Source organism: Cheilinus undulatus, linkage group 6, assembly GCF_018320785.1.
Source record: "Cheilinus undulatus linkage group 6, ASM1832078v1, whole genome shotgun sequence".
Lineage (NCBI taxonomy): Eukaryota > Metazoa > Chordata > Actinopteri > Labriformes > Labridae > Cheilinus > Cheilinus undulatus.
In genome coordinates this window covers 51,534,278-51,556,631 of record NC_054870.1, presented here as the reverse complement: position 1 = coordinate 51,556,631, position 22,354 = coordinate 51,534,278, and the positions used below count along the sequence as shown (strand labels likewise).

Genomic DNA, 22,354 nt, shown 5'->3' with positions numbered 1-22,354 from the left:
CCATTTTTGCTACTTTAACCCATTTTGTGCCACTTTGCAGCTATAATTTTATTATAATAATAACACATTTTATTAATAAGTGCCTTTCTCAGCACTCAAGGACACTTAATTAATTATTCTGCCTTTTTCATCTAATTTTTGCCACCTTATCCCATTCCTGCTACTTTTAAAATACAGCTTTGCTACCTTTTCTTGACATTTTAATTCTGTTTTTAAGAAAAGGGGTTTATATTTTTAAGATTTGTATAAACTGTGTCACAAGTTAATAAAAAATATGTGTTGGGTTGAAAAGAGTTCTTATTATTCTGGTGAAAATATCAAGTATGGATATCACAGCTTCGGTTTAAATGGACCATGGTTTTTCCAACCCCCATGGATCCCCAGTTTGGCCGGGCCCCAGAAAGCTCTCTCCTTAATGTACACTTATGGACGACCAGGTAGAGGATGGGTGTGGCGGTGTTAAATCTTAAAACTAAAGAAGACAGAGCTGCTAGGAGGGTACATTAGGACTGACAGGAGCCATCCATTCAGGTACTTTGTCCAAACTATCCTGACCCCACCAGGCGGCCAGCTACACCGGTGGCAGCCTTTGCGATTGGCTTCCAGTGCGACTAAATCCCGCCTTTGGCTACTGCCTCATTCTCCTGAAATGATGCTGATTGGCCAGATCTGTTCTCAGACCAGACACAGTTTTTTCAGGTTGGAGCTTTGCAGGATGGAGCTGATGACAGACATAGAATTAGGATAATCCATCTGCTTTTCACGGTTATATTATTGTTCAGATGATGTTTGCTCAGTTTGGTGGAACAGACACCCATAAACACCCACAAGTTTGTTTATTTTATAATGATACAATGTGGATCCTTGTTTAGAAAAGTCATCATTTTTATGTTTATCTTACTGGACAGTGAATTTGAGCTCCAAGTTGCTGTTAAACTCTACGTTTTTGTATTCTACAATCTGAATATGAGGTTGCTATTACCTTTGTGCTATAAAGGAGGATGCTGGGGTGGAGGGGGTGAAACTTTCCTTGCAGGGACTAGAGATTAGTGAGAAATAAGCCATATTTAAATACACTGCTGTGTTGAGAGAAAGAGCTGTGATTGGCTGTGGAAGCTGGGAGGCGATAATTGTGATCAGCTGGCCATCAGCTGATCACGACTGGCTGTATGACTACTGTGTCCTCTACTACTGTAACTTAAAAATTTGGCTTTTTATTTTAGTTCAAAGAGAATATTGTGATAAAAGTAAAGACTTTAATGTAAGGACTTTTATCTAAATTGGACTGCTGACATTTACACTGATGGGTGGCGTTCCTGGGTAGTAGTACAGTGTGTCGTGGACATACTATTTCAGCAGGTTTTAGCTGAAATTCTGGAAGATTCTAGAGAGGCCATCACAGTCGCCACACTTGAATCCTAGTAGAAATCTCGGGTGGGATTTAAAGAAAGACATTGCAGCACACAAACCAAAAGATTTCAGTGAACTGGAGGCCATTACCTGTGAGGAATGGGCTCAGACTCTTCAGGAATGCTGCCAACGCTGGCGTCTGGCTATGCATCACATTTGTAGAAGGTCAGAAAAGCTAAAGGATACTCCAGGAAGCACCAAAGACACTTATCATGGAGGGGCTGGATAAATATTAGACTGCTGCAGTCATTAACGGTGACATTTCATGCTGAATTTGGGGAAAACACTGAAATATGAGCCATTTTGAGCTATTTGAATGGTTCTTTTTATAGTTGTTTACTGCAACAGCTGGCATTTCTTTGACTTAAAAACAGTGATTACCAGAGTTTTATGCATCTTCATTTGAAGGATAAGCATCGAGCAGTGAGGTGGTTCTTCATTGAGATTATCCTGTTTTACAGCTGTAGTAAGTCACTGATAATGAGGTTGTAAGTATCTGTTTCATGATTTCTACTCCTTTTCTTTGTTCTTTGCCTCGCCTCACTCCTCTCTTTGTAGCTGAATTGCTAACAGCTCGAACAAAAATGTTTTCTCTTTCACTTACAGCTCTCTGAATGCTTAACAGCACTGTCTGAATAACTTCAGCTCCTTTTGTTGCTTTCCTTTCACTGAGATTTACCAGTCTTATTAATAAAACTGTGCACTCACAGACACCTGCAGGTGATGACAATCATGAAAACACCTCCCCATGCTGAGCTTACAACACCTGCCGTGTTCATGCATGAATAAATAACACTGAAAATAATGCATCAAAATTATGTGTACATAATAATTAATTACAGTGTGTGTTGCAATCGCCTCTCTTTAATGTCTCAAAAGCAGCTCCACAAAGTCCCTGCAGGATCTAATAACTTCATGAATAAAGAGTGTTTCTATTCACCACAGCAGCGATCAACAAGACTGAGACGTAGCTGCAAACAGATGGACCTGAACTGACATCATTTCAGACAAAAACAGACCAAATTCAGCATTCTTCCTGCGTCTATCATCATGGTGACTGTCCTTTCTTGGCAACTTTTTAAAAAGTGGGTGGTACTGGAGAGGAAACCTGCAGTCCTCAACAGTGACACCCACGTGTTCAAAAGGTCTCAACTATGACCTACCATGAGGCAAAAATGAATGGAAATGGCCCCAAACGGCCTGAGCTACACAAATATTCTGTCCTCAGATTAGATGATGTCATCCTTAACAACCTATGAAACATTCCATCCTCTGCCTTTGAGGATGATGACAGCCTTAATAGCCTTTCAAACATTCCACTCTTGCCTTCATGATGTCATACTTTAAAGATTATATACCATTCCATCCATCTCTTAGCAGGTGATGTCATCCTTTAAAGATTATGCAAATTCAGTTCTTTTGCCCCGTTTAAGATGTCATCCTTCAAAGCTTTGGATACATTTTATCCTTGCCATAGAAGGTGAAGTCATCCTTTAAAGATTTTATAGCATTCCATCCACATACTGGAAAGTGATATCATCCTTTTAAGTAGGAGTGGGTAAAAATATCGATTAATCGATGAATTGCAATACCCCCCCCCCCCCAATTCAATATTGATTCAGCAAATCCTCTGAATCAATTCACCTCCTGGCCAGTGGGGGTCGCTGTGCGTGTGATTCATGTTGTATGGACGGAGGCCACACTCGACCAAACAACAACCAACCATAACCATGTTATGTGAGGTTTATCATAATCTCCAAGAGGACAGAAATATTATTAAAGTTTACATACACTTTACTTTTTCAGTGTTTATACAGAACAGTCATGTTTTTTACTTTTGTACTCCATATGCACAGATAAGTTATTATTGTACAATTTTTTATTTTCAGATGTTTTATTGCTCAAAAATGTGAGGTGACTTACCAACTATGTTCACATGGGCATGAAAATAATTATTAAAGGTTATTTGTGTATTTCTACTTCTCACTGAATTGACATTAAAGCATTTAAATCAATATCGAATCGAATCGAATCATGAGGTTCTTAACAATACCCAGCCCTACTTTTAAGGTCGTATAGCATTCCATCTGCATCTTGGCAGGTGATGTCATCCTTAAAACATAAAAAAAAACATTCCATTTGTCATCCTTTAAAGATGCCATCCTTCCAAGCGTATAGATACATTCCATCCTCGCCATAGAAGGTGATGTCATCCTTTAAAGATTGTATAACATTCCATCCACATCTTAGGAGGTGATGTCATCCTTAAGAGATTACAAAACATTCCATTTGCTATCCTTTAAAAACATTCCATCCACATCTTTGGAAATGATATCATTCTTTAAATGTTATAAAACATTATATTACATTTTCATTTAAGGTCGTTTTCACACCTGATAGTCTGGGGGACTCGGTCCGTTTTGAACTGAAATTGCAACATTGTACCTTTCCTTTGGTTTGGTTTGCATTCATACTGTTCTTTGTCAAACGGACCAAACCGTCTGAACACCTACAACATCTGCCCAATAGGGGCGCTGTCGTCACAAACAAACAGCGACCAAGAAGAAAAGCCGGAGCAGAAGAAGAAGACAAAACGGGGAAATCCAGATCCTTCCACCGGTCTTTTTTCCACATAAACAATGAAAAAAAACACAGAATTTACGCTGTCTTTGATTCACAAGTCGGTCCGCTTTGCTTTCACACCTCCAACGAACAGCGCCAGGGTTCGTTTGGAAGCGGACCGAGACCCCCTGTTTTCAAGCAGACCAGAGTTCGCTTCTTTGGTCCGCACCAGAGATTGTGTGAGCTTTCACACCACTCCAAAGCTTAGAAAATATTCCATCCCTGCCTGAAAAAGTGATATCATCCTTTGAGGTCTATATAACATTCCACCCTTGCCTTTTACCATGATTTCATGCCTACTCACTTGGCACTGTGAAGCCATGCCGTTGTAACTCTTCCTGAATGTGGCTTGGCTAAATCTGAGCTTCTCGTTTGGCTGTCCTCTCTGAGATTGGCAGTCAAACGAGGCTCTTTCCAAAGAATTGTAAATTATTCGCCTATTTTGGGGTCATTCCCAGGTTGATTTATGTAAAAACATGGTCTATTAGCGCCCTGTGAATAAGACATCTTCACTCATTGATGCATTTTCTCTTTCAGACTGATCTCAAAGAGCCGTTTCCCTCCCCCTCCGTCGTCTCTTTCTCTCCCTGACAGGCTCAACACGTCTCAGACCTTTTGTATCTCCATACTGAGTACACACAGATTAAATTGATATTGATCTTTGCCTTCTGGCTCTTAAAAGAAAAAAAGTCTAATTCCCAAAATGCTGTGACCGTAGCAAACTCTAACACACTCTGGAGTGCATCAGCGATGAGATCCAAGCGGCCCGAGCAGGCTAAAGGCAGCAGCGTTTGAGTCAAGGACACCTTGGAGAGAGAGCCAAGGAAAAATAATTAAGGCTGTGTGAGGCTGTAACCAAAGCGAATGCTGAGGACTGTTAACTTTGACGACTGTGCTTCTTTGGAGGGAGTCATTAAAGGAGTGAGTGATCCCCGCCATCACCCTGAATGGACGGATAAAGGCTCTGAGCCCAAACTATTACACTGACCGTATCTCTGAGAGCATTCACAGATTTCTGATGCCAAATACTTCACTTAGAAGTTTATGGAGCACTCAGACAGCTAAGGCAGGCAGCACATGGGCAATATAAGGCTGAGACTGGGCCTCATATGTAAGACACTTTTGACGATCTTTCTAACAACTATGCATGCTGCTGTTGTAAAGAGCGCTGTGTTTAGAATGTCTTTACTGTAACAAAAGTCCACATAGCTTTATAATGAGGTGTGTGGTCCTGGATGGTGAAAAAAACAGACCGAATCAACAGTCTGCTAGAGCTGATTTCTCATTTCATCAGCTCTCATACTTCCAGCTCTGTGCTCCCTCAGGGTCAATGTAGTTTCTGGCAGATCCATTTCCTGGTTGAAACCAGATGCAAAAATTGGAAGACACTCTCATTATTACGTTTTTTTTTTTTTTTTCATTTTTGATCAAAAATGGAAAAAACTAAAAGCACTTAAAACTATGGCTGCAAGCAGCACTGAAGGGCCCTCACATCCTGGCGCACTGCCCAAATGTCAATGGAAATAATTAAGAAACCACCGGTTACCACACACTCATTCCACCTTAGAGTGATAGTAGAAAGCCAACAATATATCTGGCCCAGTAACAAGGCAATCTGATGTGGACTTTCAAAATAAAAGCCTTCTCAAATATGCCATATCCATTGTGCAACTGCTTTACTTTAAAATGAAATAATTACAAAAAAAAAACTGCCCAACGTTCAATTGAAATAATTCAGAAACCCCCTGTTACCACTGACTCATTCCACCTTAGAGGGATTGTTGGACACCCCACAATATATCTGGCGCAGTAACAAGGCAATCTGATGTCGACTTTCAAAATAAAAGCCTTCTCAAAAACTATGACCTTGATTATATATGGGAAATTTTAAGGTAATCACATGTTCAGTATGAGAGTTACACATAATTCCTGGCAAGTTGACAAAATATTCAAGTGCCTGCTGTCTAAAGTGAGGAATCCTTCAAAAAACGCCTCTGTTGTGAAAAAAATATTGCAGTTGTCTTTCTAAATTAGAGCTTAAAAGGTAAAGTCCAGCAAGCGGACTGAAGATATGACTCATTGGAGTTACTTCTGATTGTCAGTAGAGGGCGCTATGATGATTTTTTTTGTATGTAGGTGAGTTCAGTGTGACACTGTTGTCACTGTTGCCACTGGCTAGAGAATTTTGAAGAACATAGAATGAAGTTTTTAAAAAGTTATAAGGCGTTACATTCATTTGGCACCATCAAAAACTTCTTATTGGGAAATTGCAATGAAGCTGGTGGACCTCCTGTAGGGATTTGGCTATGGGTCCATGAACCTTTTTTTGTAGGTCTGATGATGACATATATGCACACAAAAATTCAGAATCCTGGGTTGAACGGTGTGCCGGGGCTGATTTTTTTGGGTGGCAACAAAGACAAAACTAGTGGAGCTATGACCTATTTTTTTCACTTCCTGTTGTCAGTAGGGGGCACTCTGATTATAATTTTGTATGTAGCCATGTTCAATGATTCACTGTTGTCTTGCTAGAGAATTCTGAAAAACTAAGATGAAGTTTTTAAAAAGTAAGTAGAGGTCAAAGGTCATTTGGCACCATCAAAAATCTTATTGTGTAATTTCAATGAAGCTGGTGGACTTCCTGTTGGGATTTTGACATGGGTCCAAGAGGCTTTTATGTAGGTCTGATGATGACCTACATGTATACCAAAAATTATCACCCTGAGCAGAACAGTGTGCTGGGGCTGATTTTTCTTTGTTTACAACACATGAAAAACACACGAAAAATCTGTGGAGAGAATGTTTGACTGACAGAAGGGGGCGCTGTGACAAAGTGATGATATTGATGCATGGATGTATTCAGGAGCAATGAGCATTTATCTTTGTGGAGTTTTGTGATGATTGAAATAAACATGAAAAAGTTACAAGGCAATATTGGTGTAATCTCACAGCTGAAAATTGACATAAACGAAGTTTAAGTTGGTGCTCCAATAACGTCGCCACCCTATGGTGAAAACTCACCAAGAACACAAGTTTGGGTCTCAAGGTTGTCTAGTTTGAGTAAAAAAATATTGGAGTCAAACAGATGAACGCCCTCGGACGAGTTTGTTCAAATGCGCCGAGTGTCCGTCAGTGAAAAAAGGCCAAAAAATGCCAAATTTTTACATTTTGGTGTATGTAGTTCGGTTCCTGTACGTTTTAGAGGATGGTCATAATGTATTTTTTTTTCATCTCATCATGATACATATGTGTGCCGATTTTCGTGCACATAGATATTACCCACGGCCCTATCTTACTTTTGGCACCCCAAGAAAAAACTGCATGACTGACCACCACCAGATGGTTATTTCTCATGGGGGAAAATTTTTGAGAAAAAAAAAAAAAGGGACGTTTAACATATATTGAGGCCCAGAAAACGGGCCTCGAATTGCCTTAATTTTTTTGGACAAACGAAATCCAACAGGGTCCTCACCAACCTTTGATCGGTGCTCGGGCCCTAAAAAAAGGGTCTAATTTCTTTTTCCATTTCTGTTATTTTTTTTTTCTTCATTTATTGAAATACTTGATGGAAAGGAAATCATGTGACCACTGGGGTCAGTTTATTTTCTGGTGGATCCATTTCCTGGTTGAAACCAGACACAAAAATCAGGAGAAACCCTCGTTATTCCTTTTTTTTGTTTTTGACCATAAAATGGAAAAACAAGCCGTTTTTCCATTTTTTTTTTCATTTTGGTTACAAAAACAGAAAAACAAATGACATTTTTTCTTAAAAAAGGGGTCCAATTTTTTTTATTTTTTTTTATAATACTGTAAAATGCAATGAATGGCTCTTGTTTTGACATGGAGGCTTTTATTTTGAAATGTTCACCTCTCTCAGTGGGTGAGTGTATTTTCTGACAGATCCATTTCCTGGTTGAAACCAGACTCAAAAATTGAGAGAAACTCTTGTTATTCATTTTTTTGTTTTTGACCAAAAATTGGAAAAAAACCCCTGAAAAATTAGCAGTTCTTCCACTTTTTCGTCTTGGTCGCAAAAAGCAGTGTTTGATGCAAACCCCCTCCAGCTGGCTGAGTTTGCAGTGTGCAGGATCTTGGATGTGGTTGAACGGCAGTTAGTCGGCTCATCAGATTCATCAGCTGATGAAGTGATCTCCTCGGTAAGAGCCCTGAAAGCCACGGTGTTAAAACGACAGAGACTACTTTATTAGAGGCTGTTGGCAGAAGACCCAAACTAAAACAGTCTGATCCAGTTTTCTGCATCTCTACCTTATCAGTTCCAGCACAGAGAAATCAGAGTGACATGCTGACGAGCACGATTGCCAAATGAATTGCTAAAAAGCTGTAGACGATCAAGACTGGTGAGGACGAGGGATTCACCGAAGTTTTAGAGTGGCAACAGAGACTCATCAACCTGTGATTAATCTGATTAATTCACAGAAACCTGAGATTAACTTGATTAAACCTGTAAGATTTCACAGCCCTAATATTTCCACATCTACTCTCATCTGAAGCCGCCAAAGCTCTCTTGACTTGACCTTCTCGTTTCTCTCCCTCGCTCTTCAGCAGAGAAAACAAAGCCGTGTATTTCTGCAGCCCCCGAGGAGTTCGGAGCACACAGTGGTCATTGCTGATGCAGAGCGTCTATAGACTCCTGACACGGCTCAGACGGGGATATAAGATGCTCTGCAGGCACTCACAATAAGATCTCATTTTCAGAGATGAGCTTCCTCTGGTTATTCCCTAACACGGTTTAGTTCGGACCTAATTTAGACGAGAGCGTGAGTGAGTGTCCCCCGGAGGAGAGCAGGAGAGACTCTCGGAGAAACACAAACTCAGACGGACACAAAGACACAGGGGGAGGCTGAAGAACCTCTCCTCTTTGTTGTTATGGCTGCAGGAGCTCTCTGCAATACGGAGACCTGAGGAACAAAGGCTCTGACAGAAACACAAAGAGCTTTCTTCAAGTCTGGATCTGCTATCGACCTCATTTCTGTCCCTCCGCAGCTATTAGAGAGCAGCAGAGACAAGAACCAGGAGCTGGATGGAGGATGAATTAACTTTAGTGAGACCTCTGGCCTGGGTATGATACTTCAGATATGTGACTCTTTCAGCATCTCAGGATCTGGTTCTCAAGGCCTCCTCTCATCAGATGTGTTTTGTAGTGCATTTACTTTACATGTTTGTTATGTTTTAAGGCTAACACCATGCATTTACCACCAACGTCTGCTCTGACCTCAGACATGCAGCTGGCCTTTGCAATCAGATGTGTGAAATTATTCCTCTAACCCAGTGATACTTAACGTGTGGCTCTTTTGTGATGATCTGTGGCTCTCTTATGTCTTAATTTGAAACATATTCCCATTTTTGCCACTTCTATTTGACACTTTAATCCTGCTTTTTGCAATTTTTATGCCCCTTTTTTACCTCTTTTCATCCATTTAAGCTGCCTTTTGCAAGTAAATGCCACCTATTTCCCATTTTACCATTCTTTGATGCGTTTTGCCCATTTTTCCCACGTTTTCCCTGATTTTTGCCCACATTGGTCACTTTTCACTCATTTTTTACCACTGTTTTGCCACTTTTGGACCATTTTTGCCACCTGTAACTTTTTTTTTTTTCCACTTCTCACACATTTTGCCACTTTTCTCCTATTGTTTGCCACTTTCTGCCCATTTTTGTCACTTCTTTTTGTCACTTTTCACCCATTTTTGACACTTTTATCCTGCTTTCTGCATTTTTTTGCCCATGTAGCCTATTTTTGCCAATTCTCACCCATTTAAGTTGCCTTTTCAGTTAAATTCCACTGAATTCCCAGTTTTCTACCTTTGCTCTGATTTTTGCCCATTTTAGTCACTTTTCTCTTATTTTTTTGCACTTTTGGTACATTTTTGCCACCTGTAACTCATTTGACATTCAGTGGTACATGAACCTGAGCCAGAACTGCTACTGCTTCTGTCTTCTGAGCAGCTTTGTGTTAAAATATGTCTTTAATACTTTCTGACTCTATTCTAACACCTTAAAACACGTGGCATTGAAAAGAATCAAAGTATTGTAAATTCTTCCAGCCCTGCTTGGCATCGTAAACCTTGATGGGCAGCGTTCATGTTTAATTCTGCTCCTCCTGAAGCAACTTCCTGATGAATGCATGCCTCGGTGAGAGCTAAAGATTTAAGGTCGATCCACGCCGCTCTACCACCTCTTCAACCTCGCCCTCTAGGATGATCATCTACTCACCACGTGAACAGCTCCAGGCCGGCATAAAGACAAACCTGTAAAATCCACTGCAGTGATATGCAGATGACTGCCCTCTCTATGCTCCTAACTTTGAGCCGATGAGAGATGCTCTGAACTTTTCTCCCGAACTTTCCCGCTCCGGTTACTGTGTTTACTTGACTCTATTTGACCTTATTCATGTCTTTAACTTCTAATATTTTCTTTGTGAAATGGAGCCAGCAGGTTTTCACACATTAAACACCTCGAGTCCTTTGTCTTATCATCCAAACATCAAAAGTCACTGCACAACCACCCAGCTCTGAAATCGCTGAAGCTTCTCTTAAAACAGCGAGCCTGTTCAATAATAATGGATCTACTCTTTCCTCAGGCTGATCCCTCGACGATGAAACAAACATAAAATCAACAAAGCCTCCTCCGCTGTTACCAGGTCTGCAGAGCAAAAGCAAAATCCTGCACCACACAGGGCGTGTCAAAATACAGAACAAGGTTTATGAGTCAGAAATGTGGACCCCACACAGAGGAAATGACACAAACTTGGAGTTTTCCTCACCTGCTGCCTTATAAAAAGGCTCTGGGTCTGTTTTGGGATAATCAATACTTCCTAAAAATAACAGAATCTGCACCAAAGCTGCAGAAATCATCTCTGAAATTCCCCAGGCCAGACTGCTTCCTGCAAAGGTTGTCAAATTTTTCAATATATCAATAATCTTTAATGCAAAGTCTTTAAAAATAAACAGTCTGTTATTTTAATGATCAATAGTATGGATAAGTCAAAGAGCTTTTAAAAACAACCCACTATGAGTCGTATTTTCATCCTTAAGCTGAGATAAGAGAGAACTGTGGAGATCTGCTCAAACCTGACTGGTTAACATGAGTCTGGTTCTTTTGAGGTTGCTACCTATTACATCCTGGTTTGTTCTTTCGTCTGTAGCTTCATACTACCAACTACTGCAGAGCTGGGCATCCAGGTAATCAATGCCATCAATCATGTAACTACATCGATGCACATACCAGCCTCAGGAGAAAGATGGCTGCACCCTGTCAGAGCGTTTGCACCGATAAAGAGCGAGTTGAGAGGAAAATACCTGCTAACCTCCAGGTGAAACTTAACAGCATCTCTATAACATTCTGCTCTGCAGAGCTCGTGTAACCCAGGTCACAAAATGACCAGATTTATTTCTTTACAAAGGTGATAAAGATAAAAATGTTCAAGTTGTGTTTAAAGAATGTATTGTAAATTTTAAGAAAATGTTTTAAAATGAAATCTGTTAACTGTGACACTTTTTATATCAATTGCCATGATACAAAAAAAAAAAAAAATCTCGTAAATCACTCTTTTTTCTCTTTTCAAATCTCATGCGGTGCTTCCAGCCAATGGTAGCACTCATGCAGTGTTTTTAAGCAGCAAGTATGACACAGACACGGAGAGGCAAAGAGGCGACATCGCTGCAACCGAGTCTGCTCAAACTCTGATTAAAACTTCAGAAACATCATAGGAACTTTTTCATGAATTGAACCTGTATTAAAACCTGTTCAACAACCAAAAGAGCCTGCTGGAACTCGCCAAAGGACAGCACAAAAGTATAGAAACAACTGCGAATTGGCCAGTTTTTTTCCCCGGATCCCCCGATGGCGAGCTAAACCCAGGACAAATCATCATCAACATCATCATCTCCCTTCACCCAACATGGCCTTACCGGGCTGGTAGCACCAACGAACCTTTCCCTTTCCTTTACTAGAATTTAAGTTGACTGTTTAATGAACTGAGATTCGAAGTGCTTGAAAAAAAAAAACATGTATCTTACTGAACCAAAGAGCTTGAAAAAAGACTCACTGTTATTGTTGTTGTTGTGAGAATTTAATTTGTGTGCTTATTTGTTTTGAGTGACCTTATCTGAGTCTCTTGAGTTTGAATATTGATATCAGTTTGTTTCATCCTCTTTTCGAGTCTAGAGTTTTTGAGTTTATTTAGCCTTATTATTTCTTATGTTGGTTATGAGTTTATTCCAAAATAAGTTTAAAAAAGTAAAGTTGTGCTACACTAGACAGAGTAGAAATGATGCATCACAGCTTCAAAACATAAGCATCTCAGAAGAAAGAATCTAGGGGCGATTTACAGGATGGAGTTTATCCCTAAACATATTTAAATGTTTTTAATCAAATGTAAATGACAAGCTTTTAAAATGCATTTGTAAAATCTGTAGTTGCAATATATTAGATTAAAAAAAAATCTCAATTCATCTTCAAAATAACAGATTATTCGATACAGAAACAATTGTTAGGTGTAGCCCTAGCTACAATTGTTTGCAACTATGAATGCTTTATCCTTTCCTCATTTACCTACAGCTCAGGTGATGGAATGGGTCCATGTTGCAGGGATACAATTATTTTAGAAGAGACAGGAGAGTTGAGAGTCAACTTAGCAACCCTTTTTGCTGACTACAACCTGTGTTCATCCATAAGGTGAGTCAGATTAGACCATTTGATGACTACACTGTGTTTTTCACCATGCATTTAGAAAAGTGCTGCAGAAGTTTTGTCTGTCTACCAGAGTCTACCTGAATGGTGCCCAGGACCACATCTCCAAGCCAGACTCGGTGCCCTTGTGCGGTAGGTTTGAATCCACACTGACCCAACAGAACTGGACTTTGGGCTCAGGTCTACTCTCATCCGAGGCTGGGCTCCTAATGTGAAATCAGTTGTTGCATCATCTCATCCAGGTAAAGCGGTGTGAACTGACAGGCTTTCAGAATGAGGCAGAGCCTGTCACAAGTAATCTAGAGCTTCGACTAGACTCAGTGAATCTTTGGTCTGAACCGGACTGGACTCAGTATTTACTATGACTTAGTGCTGGACAAGGACAGATTCATTGATTCAATGATTCATTGTGCTATCTCAGAAACAAGAGAATCCCCAGGACTGGGTGTCTAGGACTCTATTTGTGTTGAAAGCATGCATCAATGATTTTGATTTTAAACTGGAGGCATAATGCAGATTATTCCCTCCCACACACAGCCCTCTGTGGACAGCTGAGTCAGCAAACAGGCCGCTGGATGACAATAAAGACGATAAAATGACCACATCAAACGCCTCCAACATAAACCTCGTCTATCATGAACCATTTCCTGTGATGGATTAGCCAGCTCGTCCCCTGAGCCAGTTCCATCATCCGACACAGAGACGGAGTATCGGTACGCGTCTGAGAGCGCCAGCCTCACCTGTAGGCAGGTCCACGTGCTGCAGCTCGTTCCTCACCAGACCCATGTTGTTTGGAGCAGAAGTGGCAAAAGACAGAAAACTGGTGAGGCTCACCCATTCGATCCCCCTGTGGGAGAAATAACACATATGATTGAGTTTAGTGTTTCTCTCTGGTGTAGGTGTGCTCTATCCCACAGAGCGCTAATGTAAATGAGACCTTAAAACTTCCACTAAATCCATTTCTGAGGAGCTGAAAACTCAAATGGAACCAGTGGGTGAGAAATATGAATAATTTTGAGCAGCTCAGGAGGCAGAAACTCGCCGTAATGAGATGGTAAATAGGCACATGATTAATTAGTCAATTTCAACACTAAATGTAAATGAGATGCTAAGCATCCAGGCCTGCTCTGGCCCGGCTGTTCTGGGCCAAACGTCTGCCCGGCTCATTTCCATAAAGCACCTCCGCTCCCCTCAGCACAGAAAACACTCAGCTTTGAACTCCGTGGACGTCAAAGACTGGAAATAACACCGACGCCGAGCACAGAGGAGGACGCAAAATCTTCAGAAGTGTTTCAAACAAGGACTGGTCTGCAAACTGAAGGGGTTCAGTCATGACTGATACAAAGGTACCACAGTAAAACACGGTGAGGACAGTCAAAGTTGAATGACCAAAATATCAAACAAGCTTGAAATTCATCCAACCATTCCAGAGCAGTGAGGTTCTTCGCAGAGGACGTTACGCAGCGAAGAAGAACTCCAGATGGGGGGCAAGTAATGATTTCTGCATTGCAAAACTGCACCAGAAAGTCATATTTGAGCTTTTTGCTCCACAATAGAGCCTGGGACAGATAATTGCACAATGTACACCTGAATTTAGATAAGAGGCCTGTAGCGCCACATTATGTAATAATGTAACAAATTTTCACTTCATTATGTAATAATGCCCCATTATGTAATAATGTAACAAATTTTCACTTCATTATGTAATAATGCCCCATTATGTAATAATGTAACAAATTTTAACTTCATTATGTAATAACGCCACATTTTGTAATAATGTAATAAATTTTCACTTCATTATGTAATAACGCCACATTTTGTAATAATCTGACACATTTTGTAATAAAATTCTTGAACGCAATATGTAATAAACTTTGCTGCATTAGCTATGTAATACGTTCTTACATATTGCATCAGTTATTACAAAATGCAGGTGTTGCAGTTTTTTTTATCAAGAAAATGTAAGGATTTGGTGCATTATGTAATAAACCACCAAAATGGATGTCTTAATTAGGAAAAAAAAAAGAACATTATACCATCAGAGCAACATTGACTTTAAGCATACCAGCATGAATCGTAAATATCAATTGATTCTAAACCTAGTAGAATGTTTCATTGGTCAAATCTAAATTATAATAACTGAATTCATAGAGAACATGTTTGAAAGCTCCAAGAGACAAAAACTGCACTAAATGGGTGTTACTGGCACGAACATTATCGGTGCACCGAAATGTTGGAAGACATACACACATGCAATCTGGATTATGTTATGCAAATATTATACGTGATAGAAAGCAGACAAAACACAAAACAAATATAGAAAAGAAAATGTAACAAATTTTGCCCTGCATCTGTAGTTATAGGATATGTAAAACAAACCTTCACAATATTTATGAGTGAAAATTAGTCTACAGATAAGAGCTGACAACTTTTTCTCAAAATTCCAGCAAAGAAAAAAGTAACTCGCTCAATACATTTGAAATTGTTTACTGTAGTAGACTTATATACGGAAGTACCGAAGGGTATTGCTGCCATTTATCTTTTTGATGCAAAAGATAATTTACGCTGTTTTTTGTTGGTTTAGTTTTGATGGTCATTTATTTTTAAAAGTGCAACACCTGCATTTTGTAATTACTGATGCAATATGTAAGAACGTATTACATAATGCAGCAAAGTTTATTACATATTGCGTTCAAGAATTTTATTACAAAATGTGTCAGATTATTACAAAATGGGTGTTACTACATAATGAAGTGAAAATTTATTACATTATTACATAATGGGGCGTTATCACATAATGTGACGCTACAAGGCCTATTGCAATATAGTCAATAAGAATTATTTGGTCTAGTTTTAATTTTCCCCTTCCTATTCCCCCTCCTCTACCTCTCCTCAGACGTGCATGCAAACAGGAAGACTTCCTGGTGTGAGGGCCGAGTGTGAGCACGTCAGTCAGAAAATTGTCTGTGTAGTGTTATGATGTACAGAGGTTGCTGCAGAAAGTCTATCCTTGTGGTTCCACGTTCACCTCAAGTTTGTTGTAGTTCTTAATCCGTGAACACAAACTTCTCTCATTAAAAAGGCCGGCTCTGCCTGAACTGATGGTGTTTTCTCCTGATCAATCTCTTAACTGCATTAATTGATTCAATCTGCTGCTTAATTAATCCTGGAGAAATAGTTTCACTGCTAAGTAATAGAGCTCAGCAGGCTGTTGCTGTCTATTTGGCTGGTGCATTGTGGGAAATCAGAGGGTGGTATGGTTTAGATATCACCTTTCATGGATCATTAGCCAAATCATGGTGTGGGAGCCGTGCAGGTTAAATAAATAAATAAATAATAAAGATAGATGTAAATCAAGCACATCGCTGCAGTTAAGCTGGGAAGGATCTGTTTGGTTTTAATGGAGATATATGTTCTAGTCACAAAGAGTGGGGGAGTGAGCCTCGCCTGGAAGAGTTTAACGAAACCCCCACCTCAACCCCCTCAGACACCCCCATAAAAAGGGTCTCAAACATTAAGACTTTAAATAACTATACCAGGGAGAAACAAGAGTCCGTTACTAAATTTGTCTTATTGGCTGATCTCGAGGCACATGGTATCTGTAGTGACAACTTTCATCAAGAAAGGGCTAGATAGTTACCATTCAGGAGCCAACAGCCAAAATCTGCATGCATAAGGCAAGGATGGCATGTTTTATAAGCTCTGAAGACATCATCTTCAAAAGCGAGGATGGAATGTTTCAATGACAAGTCAAGTATGACATCATCTTCAAAGGCAGGCATGAACCAAATTATATGGTAAACATGAAAGGATGGAATCATCTTCAACAGAAAGGATGGCATGTTTCATAAGCCTTGAAGACATCATCATCAAGGGCAAGGATGGAATGTTGTAAAGACAAGTTAAGTACAATATCCTCTTCAAAGGCAGAGGATGGGATGTTTTATAGGCATGAAAGTCTGACATTATCCTCAAAGGCAAGAATGGAATTTTTCTCAGGATTGAATGTATGACATCATCTTCAAAGGCTAGGAAGAAATGCTTAAAAAACATAAAAGGATGAAATCATTTTCAAAGGTAAGGATGGAATGTTATGTGGAGATGAAAAGATGACATCATCTTCAAAGGCAAGGATGGCATGTTTTATAGACATGAAAGAATGAAATTATCTTCAAATGCAAGGATTGCATGATTTATAAGATCTGGTGCCACCCTCTTCAAAGGCAGAGACGAAATGTGTTATAGACATGAAAGGATGACATCATCTTTAAAGGCGGAGGATGGAATGTTTTATAAGCTTTGAAAACATCATCATCAAGAGCAAGGATGGAATGTTGTAAAGACAAGTTAAGTATGATATCCTCTTCAAAGGCAGAGGATGGGATGTTTTATAGGCATGAAAGTCTGACATTATCCTTAAAGACAAGAATGGAGTTTTCCTTAGACATGAATGTATGACATCATCTTCAAAGGCTAGGAAGAAATGTTTCAAAAACATGACAGGATGAAATCATTTTCAAAGGTAAGGATGGAATGTTATGTGGAGCTGAAATGATGACATCATCTTTAAAGGCAAAGATGGAATGTTTTGTAAACATAAAAGGATAACATCATCCTTGAAGGAAGAGGATTGCACGTTCTACAAACATGAAAAGATGGCATCATCTTAAAGGCAAGGATGAAATGTTTAAATGGACATGAAAGGATCAGATCTTTAAAGGCAAGGATGGAATGTGAGATGGACATGAAAGGATAGCATCATCTCCAAATGCAAGGATTGCATGATTTATAAGCTCTGGTGACATCCTTTTCAAAGGCAGAGGACAAAATCTGTTATAGACATGAAAGGATGAATCATCTTCAAAGGCAAGAACAGAATTTTTCTTACACATGAAAGGATGAATTTCATCTTGAATCCACACCTCCAGACTTTACACGGCATGACTGTTGCCATTTCTCTGTGAGCTTTTAAAAACTTTTTTTTTTAGTGTATCACGACTTTCAGGACTGTAAAGATTGTTAAATACCTGATTTTCCATAGCTTTAAAAAGCACTAAATTTGGTCTTTTTGACTTTGCTTCTGAACACAGAAATCACTTCCTGTTTGCCATCTGGAGCTCTTCACAGTGATGTGGCGCTGTCTGAGAACAGCCTACTTTCTTTAAAGCCTCGACTGTTCTCTAAAAGGACTGTCACATAAAAAGAAGCAAACACATTATCTCTCCCTCACACAAAGAGCTTGACATCGCACTCCAATTATGTGATCGCTGTTTGCCTCTAAACATCTAATGAACCTGAAAACAATCAACAGAAAATCAATCAGCCCGCGGCGCTCTGAGGCCTCGGGGTTCCTCCGACCTGTCATTTCACCGATTCTTCATCAAAAAGTGGAATGATCTGAGTGCTGCTGGGAGCAGACCTGCTGACCCGGGAATGTTGTGTGTTGTAGGAAAACGAGTCTCACCTGACTTCACACGAGTGGACACTGAGCTCTTTGTGCAGGAGGCCGCTGGTGAGGTTATAGACGAGCACAGAGCCGTTACTGGTGCCTGGAAGGACAAACAGAGAGAGAGGATGATGAATATGAGATGGTGAGGTTAGAGCTAGGGATGGGCGATAAATCAAGTTTAGACTGTAGACAGCTGAGACGGGATAATTATAACAATATGTTGATGTTTAGTCTAGGAGGACATAAAAGATGTCAGGCAAATGTATTTATTTTAGGAGCATTTTTATTGTGATTAGGCAAAATTAAATGATGTTGATACCAAAGCAACAAAAAAAGAAATTAGACTCCCAACATTTGAAGAAATGTGCAGAAGAAGCCAAAGAAACCCATGTGGGCGTGTCCAGTGGCTCTGTTCTGTACAGTATATAAAAAAGTATTGACCCCCTTGGATGTCTCAGCGATGGTAGTGTCAAGACACCTGTGTCTGAAAGGTCCAGTCACTGCTTAATCAGTATTCATGGCTACCATTACACCATGAAGGCAAAAGAAAACTCCAAGCAGCTCAGTGAAAAGGTTATTGAAAAGCATAAGACAAAAACATCCTCAAGGCTCTGAACATCCCCCAGAGTTCAGTTAAATCCATCATGAAGAAAAGAAGGAATATGTCACATGTGTAAATCTGCCTAGATCAGACCGTCCTCACTAACTGAGTGAGCGTGCAAGAAGGAGACTAGTGAGAGAGACCACCAAGACACCTGTGACTACTCTGAAGCTTCAGCAGCTGAGATGGGACCAGTCAGAGCTTTATGGGAGAGTGGCCAAGAGAAAGACACTGTTGAAGTAAACTCAGATTCAATCTGGACTAGAGTTCACCAGAAGGACTGTGGGAGACTCCATGGTCAAGAGGAAGAAAGTTCTTTGGTGTGATGAGACCAGAATGGAGCTTTTTGACCATCAGACAAGACACCAAACACTGACATCACCACAAACACACCATCCCCACTGTGGAGTGTGGTGGTGGCAGCATCATGCTGTGGGGATGCTTCTCAGCCATGGAAGGCTTGAAAAGGTAGAGGGTAAAATGAATACAGCAAAACATGGGAAAATCCCTGAGGATAATCTTATTCAGTCTGACAGAGAACTACGGCTTGGGAGAAGATTTATCTTCCAGTAAGACAGTGAGCTGAAGCATCCAGAGAAAGCTACACAGAAATGGTTTTAAGACAACAAAGGGAATGTTGAAATGATGTAAATAAACTGACATGGCTACATTGGACAAGCATCTTACAGTCTACCCTCAGTGATCTTTGACGGTGTAGTGTGATAGTTGTTAATCTGAAGAAAACTATGATTTCTGGTCCATGTTTCCCAGCCCTACTGAAAGCATCACTGTGACATCTCTAAACATCCTCCTCTTCCCTTCAGCAGGATCAGACAGGCCGTGTGTCAGTGTGTTAGCTGTCACTGCAGCACATCAAACCCAGAGACGAGCTCTGTTTCACTGTTTGATCCGCTGCCGGGAAAATAACAAATTCCAAACCCGCCATGATTAAAAACTGCTGCTGGCGTTTGACGGTACGATCACAGCTTCATGAGCTCTGACAAAGTGGGGAGGTTTTCCTAATTTATTCACACGAATCAAACCAAAACCTGCTGAGAAGTTTGTATAAATTTAGATTCAACCAACAACTACTTTTTTAAAACATGCAGAGAAAGTTCACCTCTTTTAAAGGTGGAAGACTGGCTCAAATTCAGAGTTGGAACAAGTTTTAAACAAGCCTTGATTGAAAGGAACTGTGCTGAATAATTCTGTTTCCTCTGGGAATTTCAGCTACCCTTTTGCCATTTTAACTCAGAGCTATTGGAGATATTTTTTAGTTTTTTTTTTTTAATTGATTAGTAGTGGATTCTATCCTTGTTTCTTTTCTAAAGAACAGTAAATATTAAGAAGTTCAGCTTTAAACTTCATAAAGCACATATCCTAGCTGGGATGTAATGGGACAGAAAGTCAGCCCAGGACTTTCAGATGGACAGCCCTTAATATTATGCATGCATAATAAAGCCTGCTTGGCTTAATGTGAGGAGAGTATCCATCCACCCACTCTGCCATCAGTGGAGGCTGCAGTGATGGTTGCCTTCTGGAACTTTGTCCCATCTCCACACAGGATCTGTGTGTACTCTGTGTAATTTGCATGTACTTCATTCTCAAAATCAAATTCTTATAAATTGTTTTCCTGCATGTTTTCCTGTCATGTTAGCTGTATACTTGGCACTATTCTTTTATTTCTTGTTGATGATGAGTAACAGACAATACTGGATGGAGTGGTCAACTTTATCCCTTCTAAATATTAAAAGTATTGGCCCAGTCTAATGGCCTCATCTTCTGTCTGCACTAAGCAAGAGTGATGAAGTGGCTGAATGCCCAAGGACCACCCATACAACAACGACCAAAATAAGACACTGAAAAGTAGAGGCTAAGTGATCACAAAGGTTCAGCCCGGGTCTGCTGATTAAGAGTTGTTCTGAACTTCCTGATGTGCCACTCAATTGTCACAGTTACTCTAAAGACCACTCAGCAGTCACAGAGTCACTCTGATGACCACTCAACAGTCACAGAGTCACTCTGATGACACTCAGCAGTCACAGAGTCACTCTGATGACCACTCAACAGTCACAGAGTTACTCTGATGACACTCAGCAGTCACAGAGTCACTCTGATGACCACTCAACAGTCACAGAGTCACTCTCATGACCACTCAACAGTCACAGAGTCACTCTGATGACCACTCAGCAGTCACAGAGTCACTCTGATGACCACTCAACAGTCACAGAGTCACTCTGATGACACTCAACAGTCTCAGAGTTACTCTAATGTGCACTCAACAGTCTCAAAGTCACTATGATGACACCTCAACAGTCACAGAGTCACTCTGATGACCACTCAGCAGTCACAGAGTCACTCTGATGACCACTCAACAGTCACAGAGTTACTCTGATGACACTCAGCAGTCACAGAGTCACTCTGATGACCACTCAACAGTCACAGAGTCACTCTGATGACCACTCAACAGTCACAGAGTCACTCTGATGACCACTCAGCAGTCACAGAGTCACTCTGATGACCACTCAGCAGTCACAGAGTCACTCTGATGACACTCAACAGTCTCAGAGTTACTCTAATGTGCACTCAACAGTCTCAAAGTCACTATGATGACACCTCAACAGTCACAGAGTCACTCTGATGACCACTCAGCAGTCACAGAGTCACTCTGATGACCACTCAACAGTCACAGAGTCACTCTGATGACCACTCAACAGTCACAGAGTCACTCTGATGACACCTCAACAGTCACAGAGTCACTCTGATGACACTCAACAGTCTCAGAGTTACTTTCTAAAAGCACTGGGTAGTTCCAACCCACTGCTTTCAACTTTACAGTCTCCACTGAAATGGCTCCTTATAACTCCTTAACTGCTTCACTACCATTCATTCAAAGGTTGGGGCTGGAATCATCTGGGTAAAGTAACTGGACAGATTGCTGCAAATCTATTCAGCTGAAAAAAAAAATACCACGAATCTTTCTATAGACATCAACGGGACAGACATGCGTACAGACGGAAGACCTGACAGCCTAACATCTCCATCCTCAGCTATCACAGAAACTGACTGACACCAATGAAAATGTGTTTCAGAGCAGACAGAGCTGCAGTCTGCTGAGGTGAACCCCCCTGATGATAAGGTGAACTCTAAAATGAAGGTTTTGAATAGTTTGTTTGGGGATTTTTGCAGACATAATGGCGTTCCCTGACAGACCGGTGGGCCGGAGAATGAGAATCAGCCCATCTAATAATTGGTTTTCTTTTTCAGGTGCGTGCCTCAGCTGTTGCCTCCACATCATAATGTGTTTATTCCTACATTTTGTAGCTGAAGAGTGAACGGTTTTATTCTACTCTTTCTGCAGTTTTATTTTTCTAATAGGATGTAGGAAAGAGGAGCTGTCAGCCCAGCAGGGATAAAAAAATGAGAAATAAATGAGGCATGTCACCATCAGATGATTAGGAGGGGATGTGGGTTTGTCAGTGTTTGTGTTCATGTCACTGAGGAGGCTCCAGGCGCCATACCGATCTGTAACCGAGCTGTCAGGTCGCACAAAGACGGCG

At 40.4% G+C, this 22,354-nt stretch overlaps 1 protein-coding gene across 1 annotated transcript in view; it reads right to left on the bottom strand.

Annotated features, from left to right (window-relative positions):
* Positions 1 to 22,354, bottom strand: part of wdr11 (WD repeat domain 11) — a 127,892-nt gene that overhangs the window by 55,199 nt on the left and 50,339 nt on the right. Inside the window, exons 11-12 of the mRNA XM_041789390.1 lie at positions 18,209 to 18,293; positions 13,485 to 13,591 (exon numbers count right to left, since the gene is read on the bottom strand). Coding sequence (XP_041645324.1) covers positions 13,485 to 13,591; positions 18,209 to 18,293 — 192 coding nt within the window. The remainder of the gene's footprint in view (positions 1 to 13,484; positions 13,592 to 18,208; positions 18,294 to 22,354) is intronic.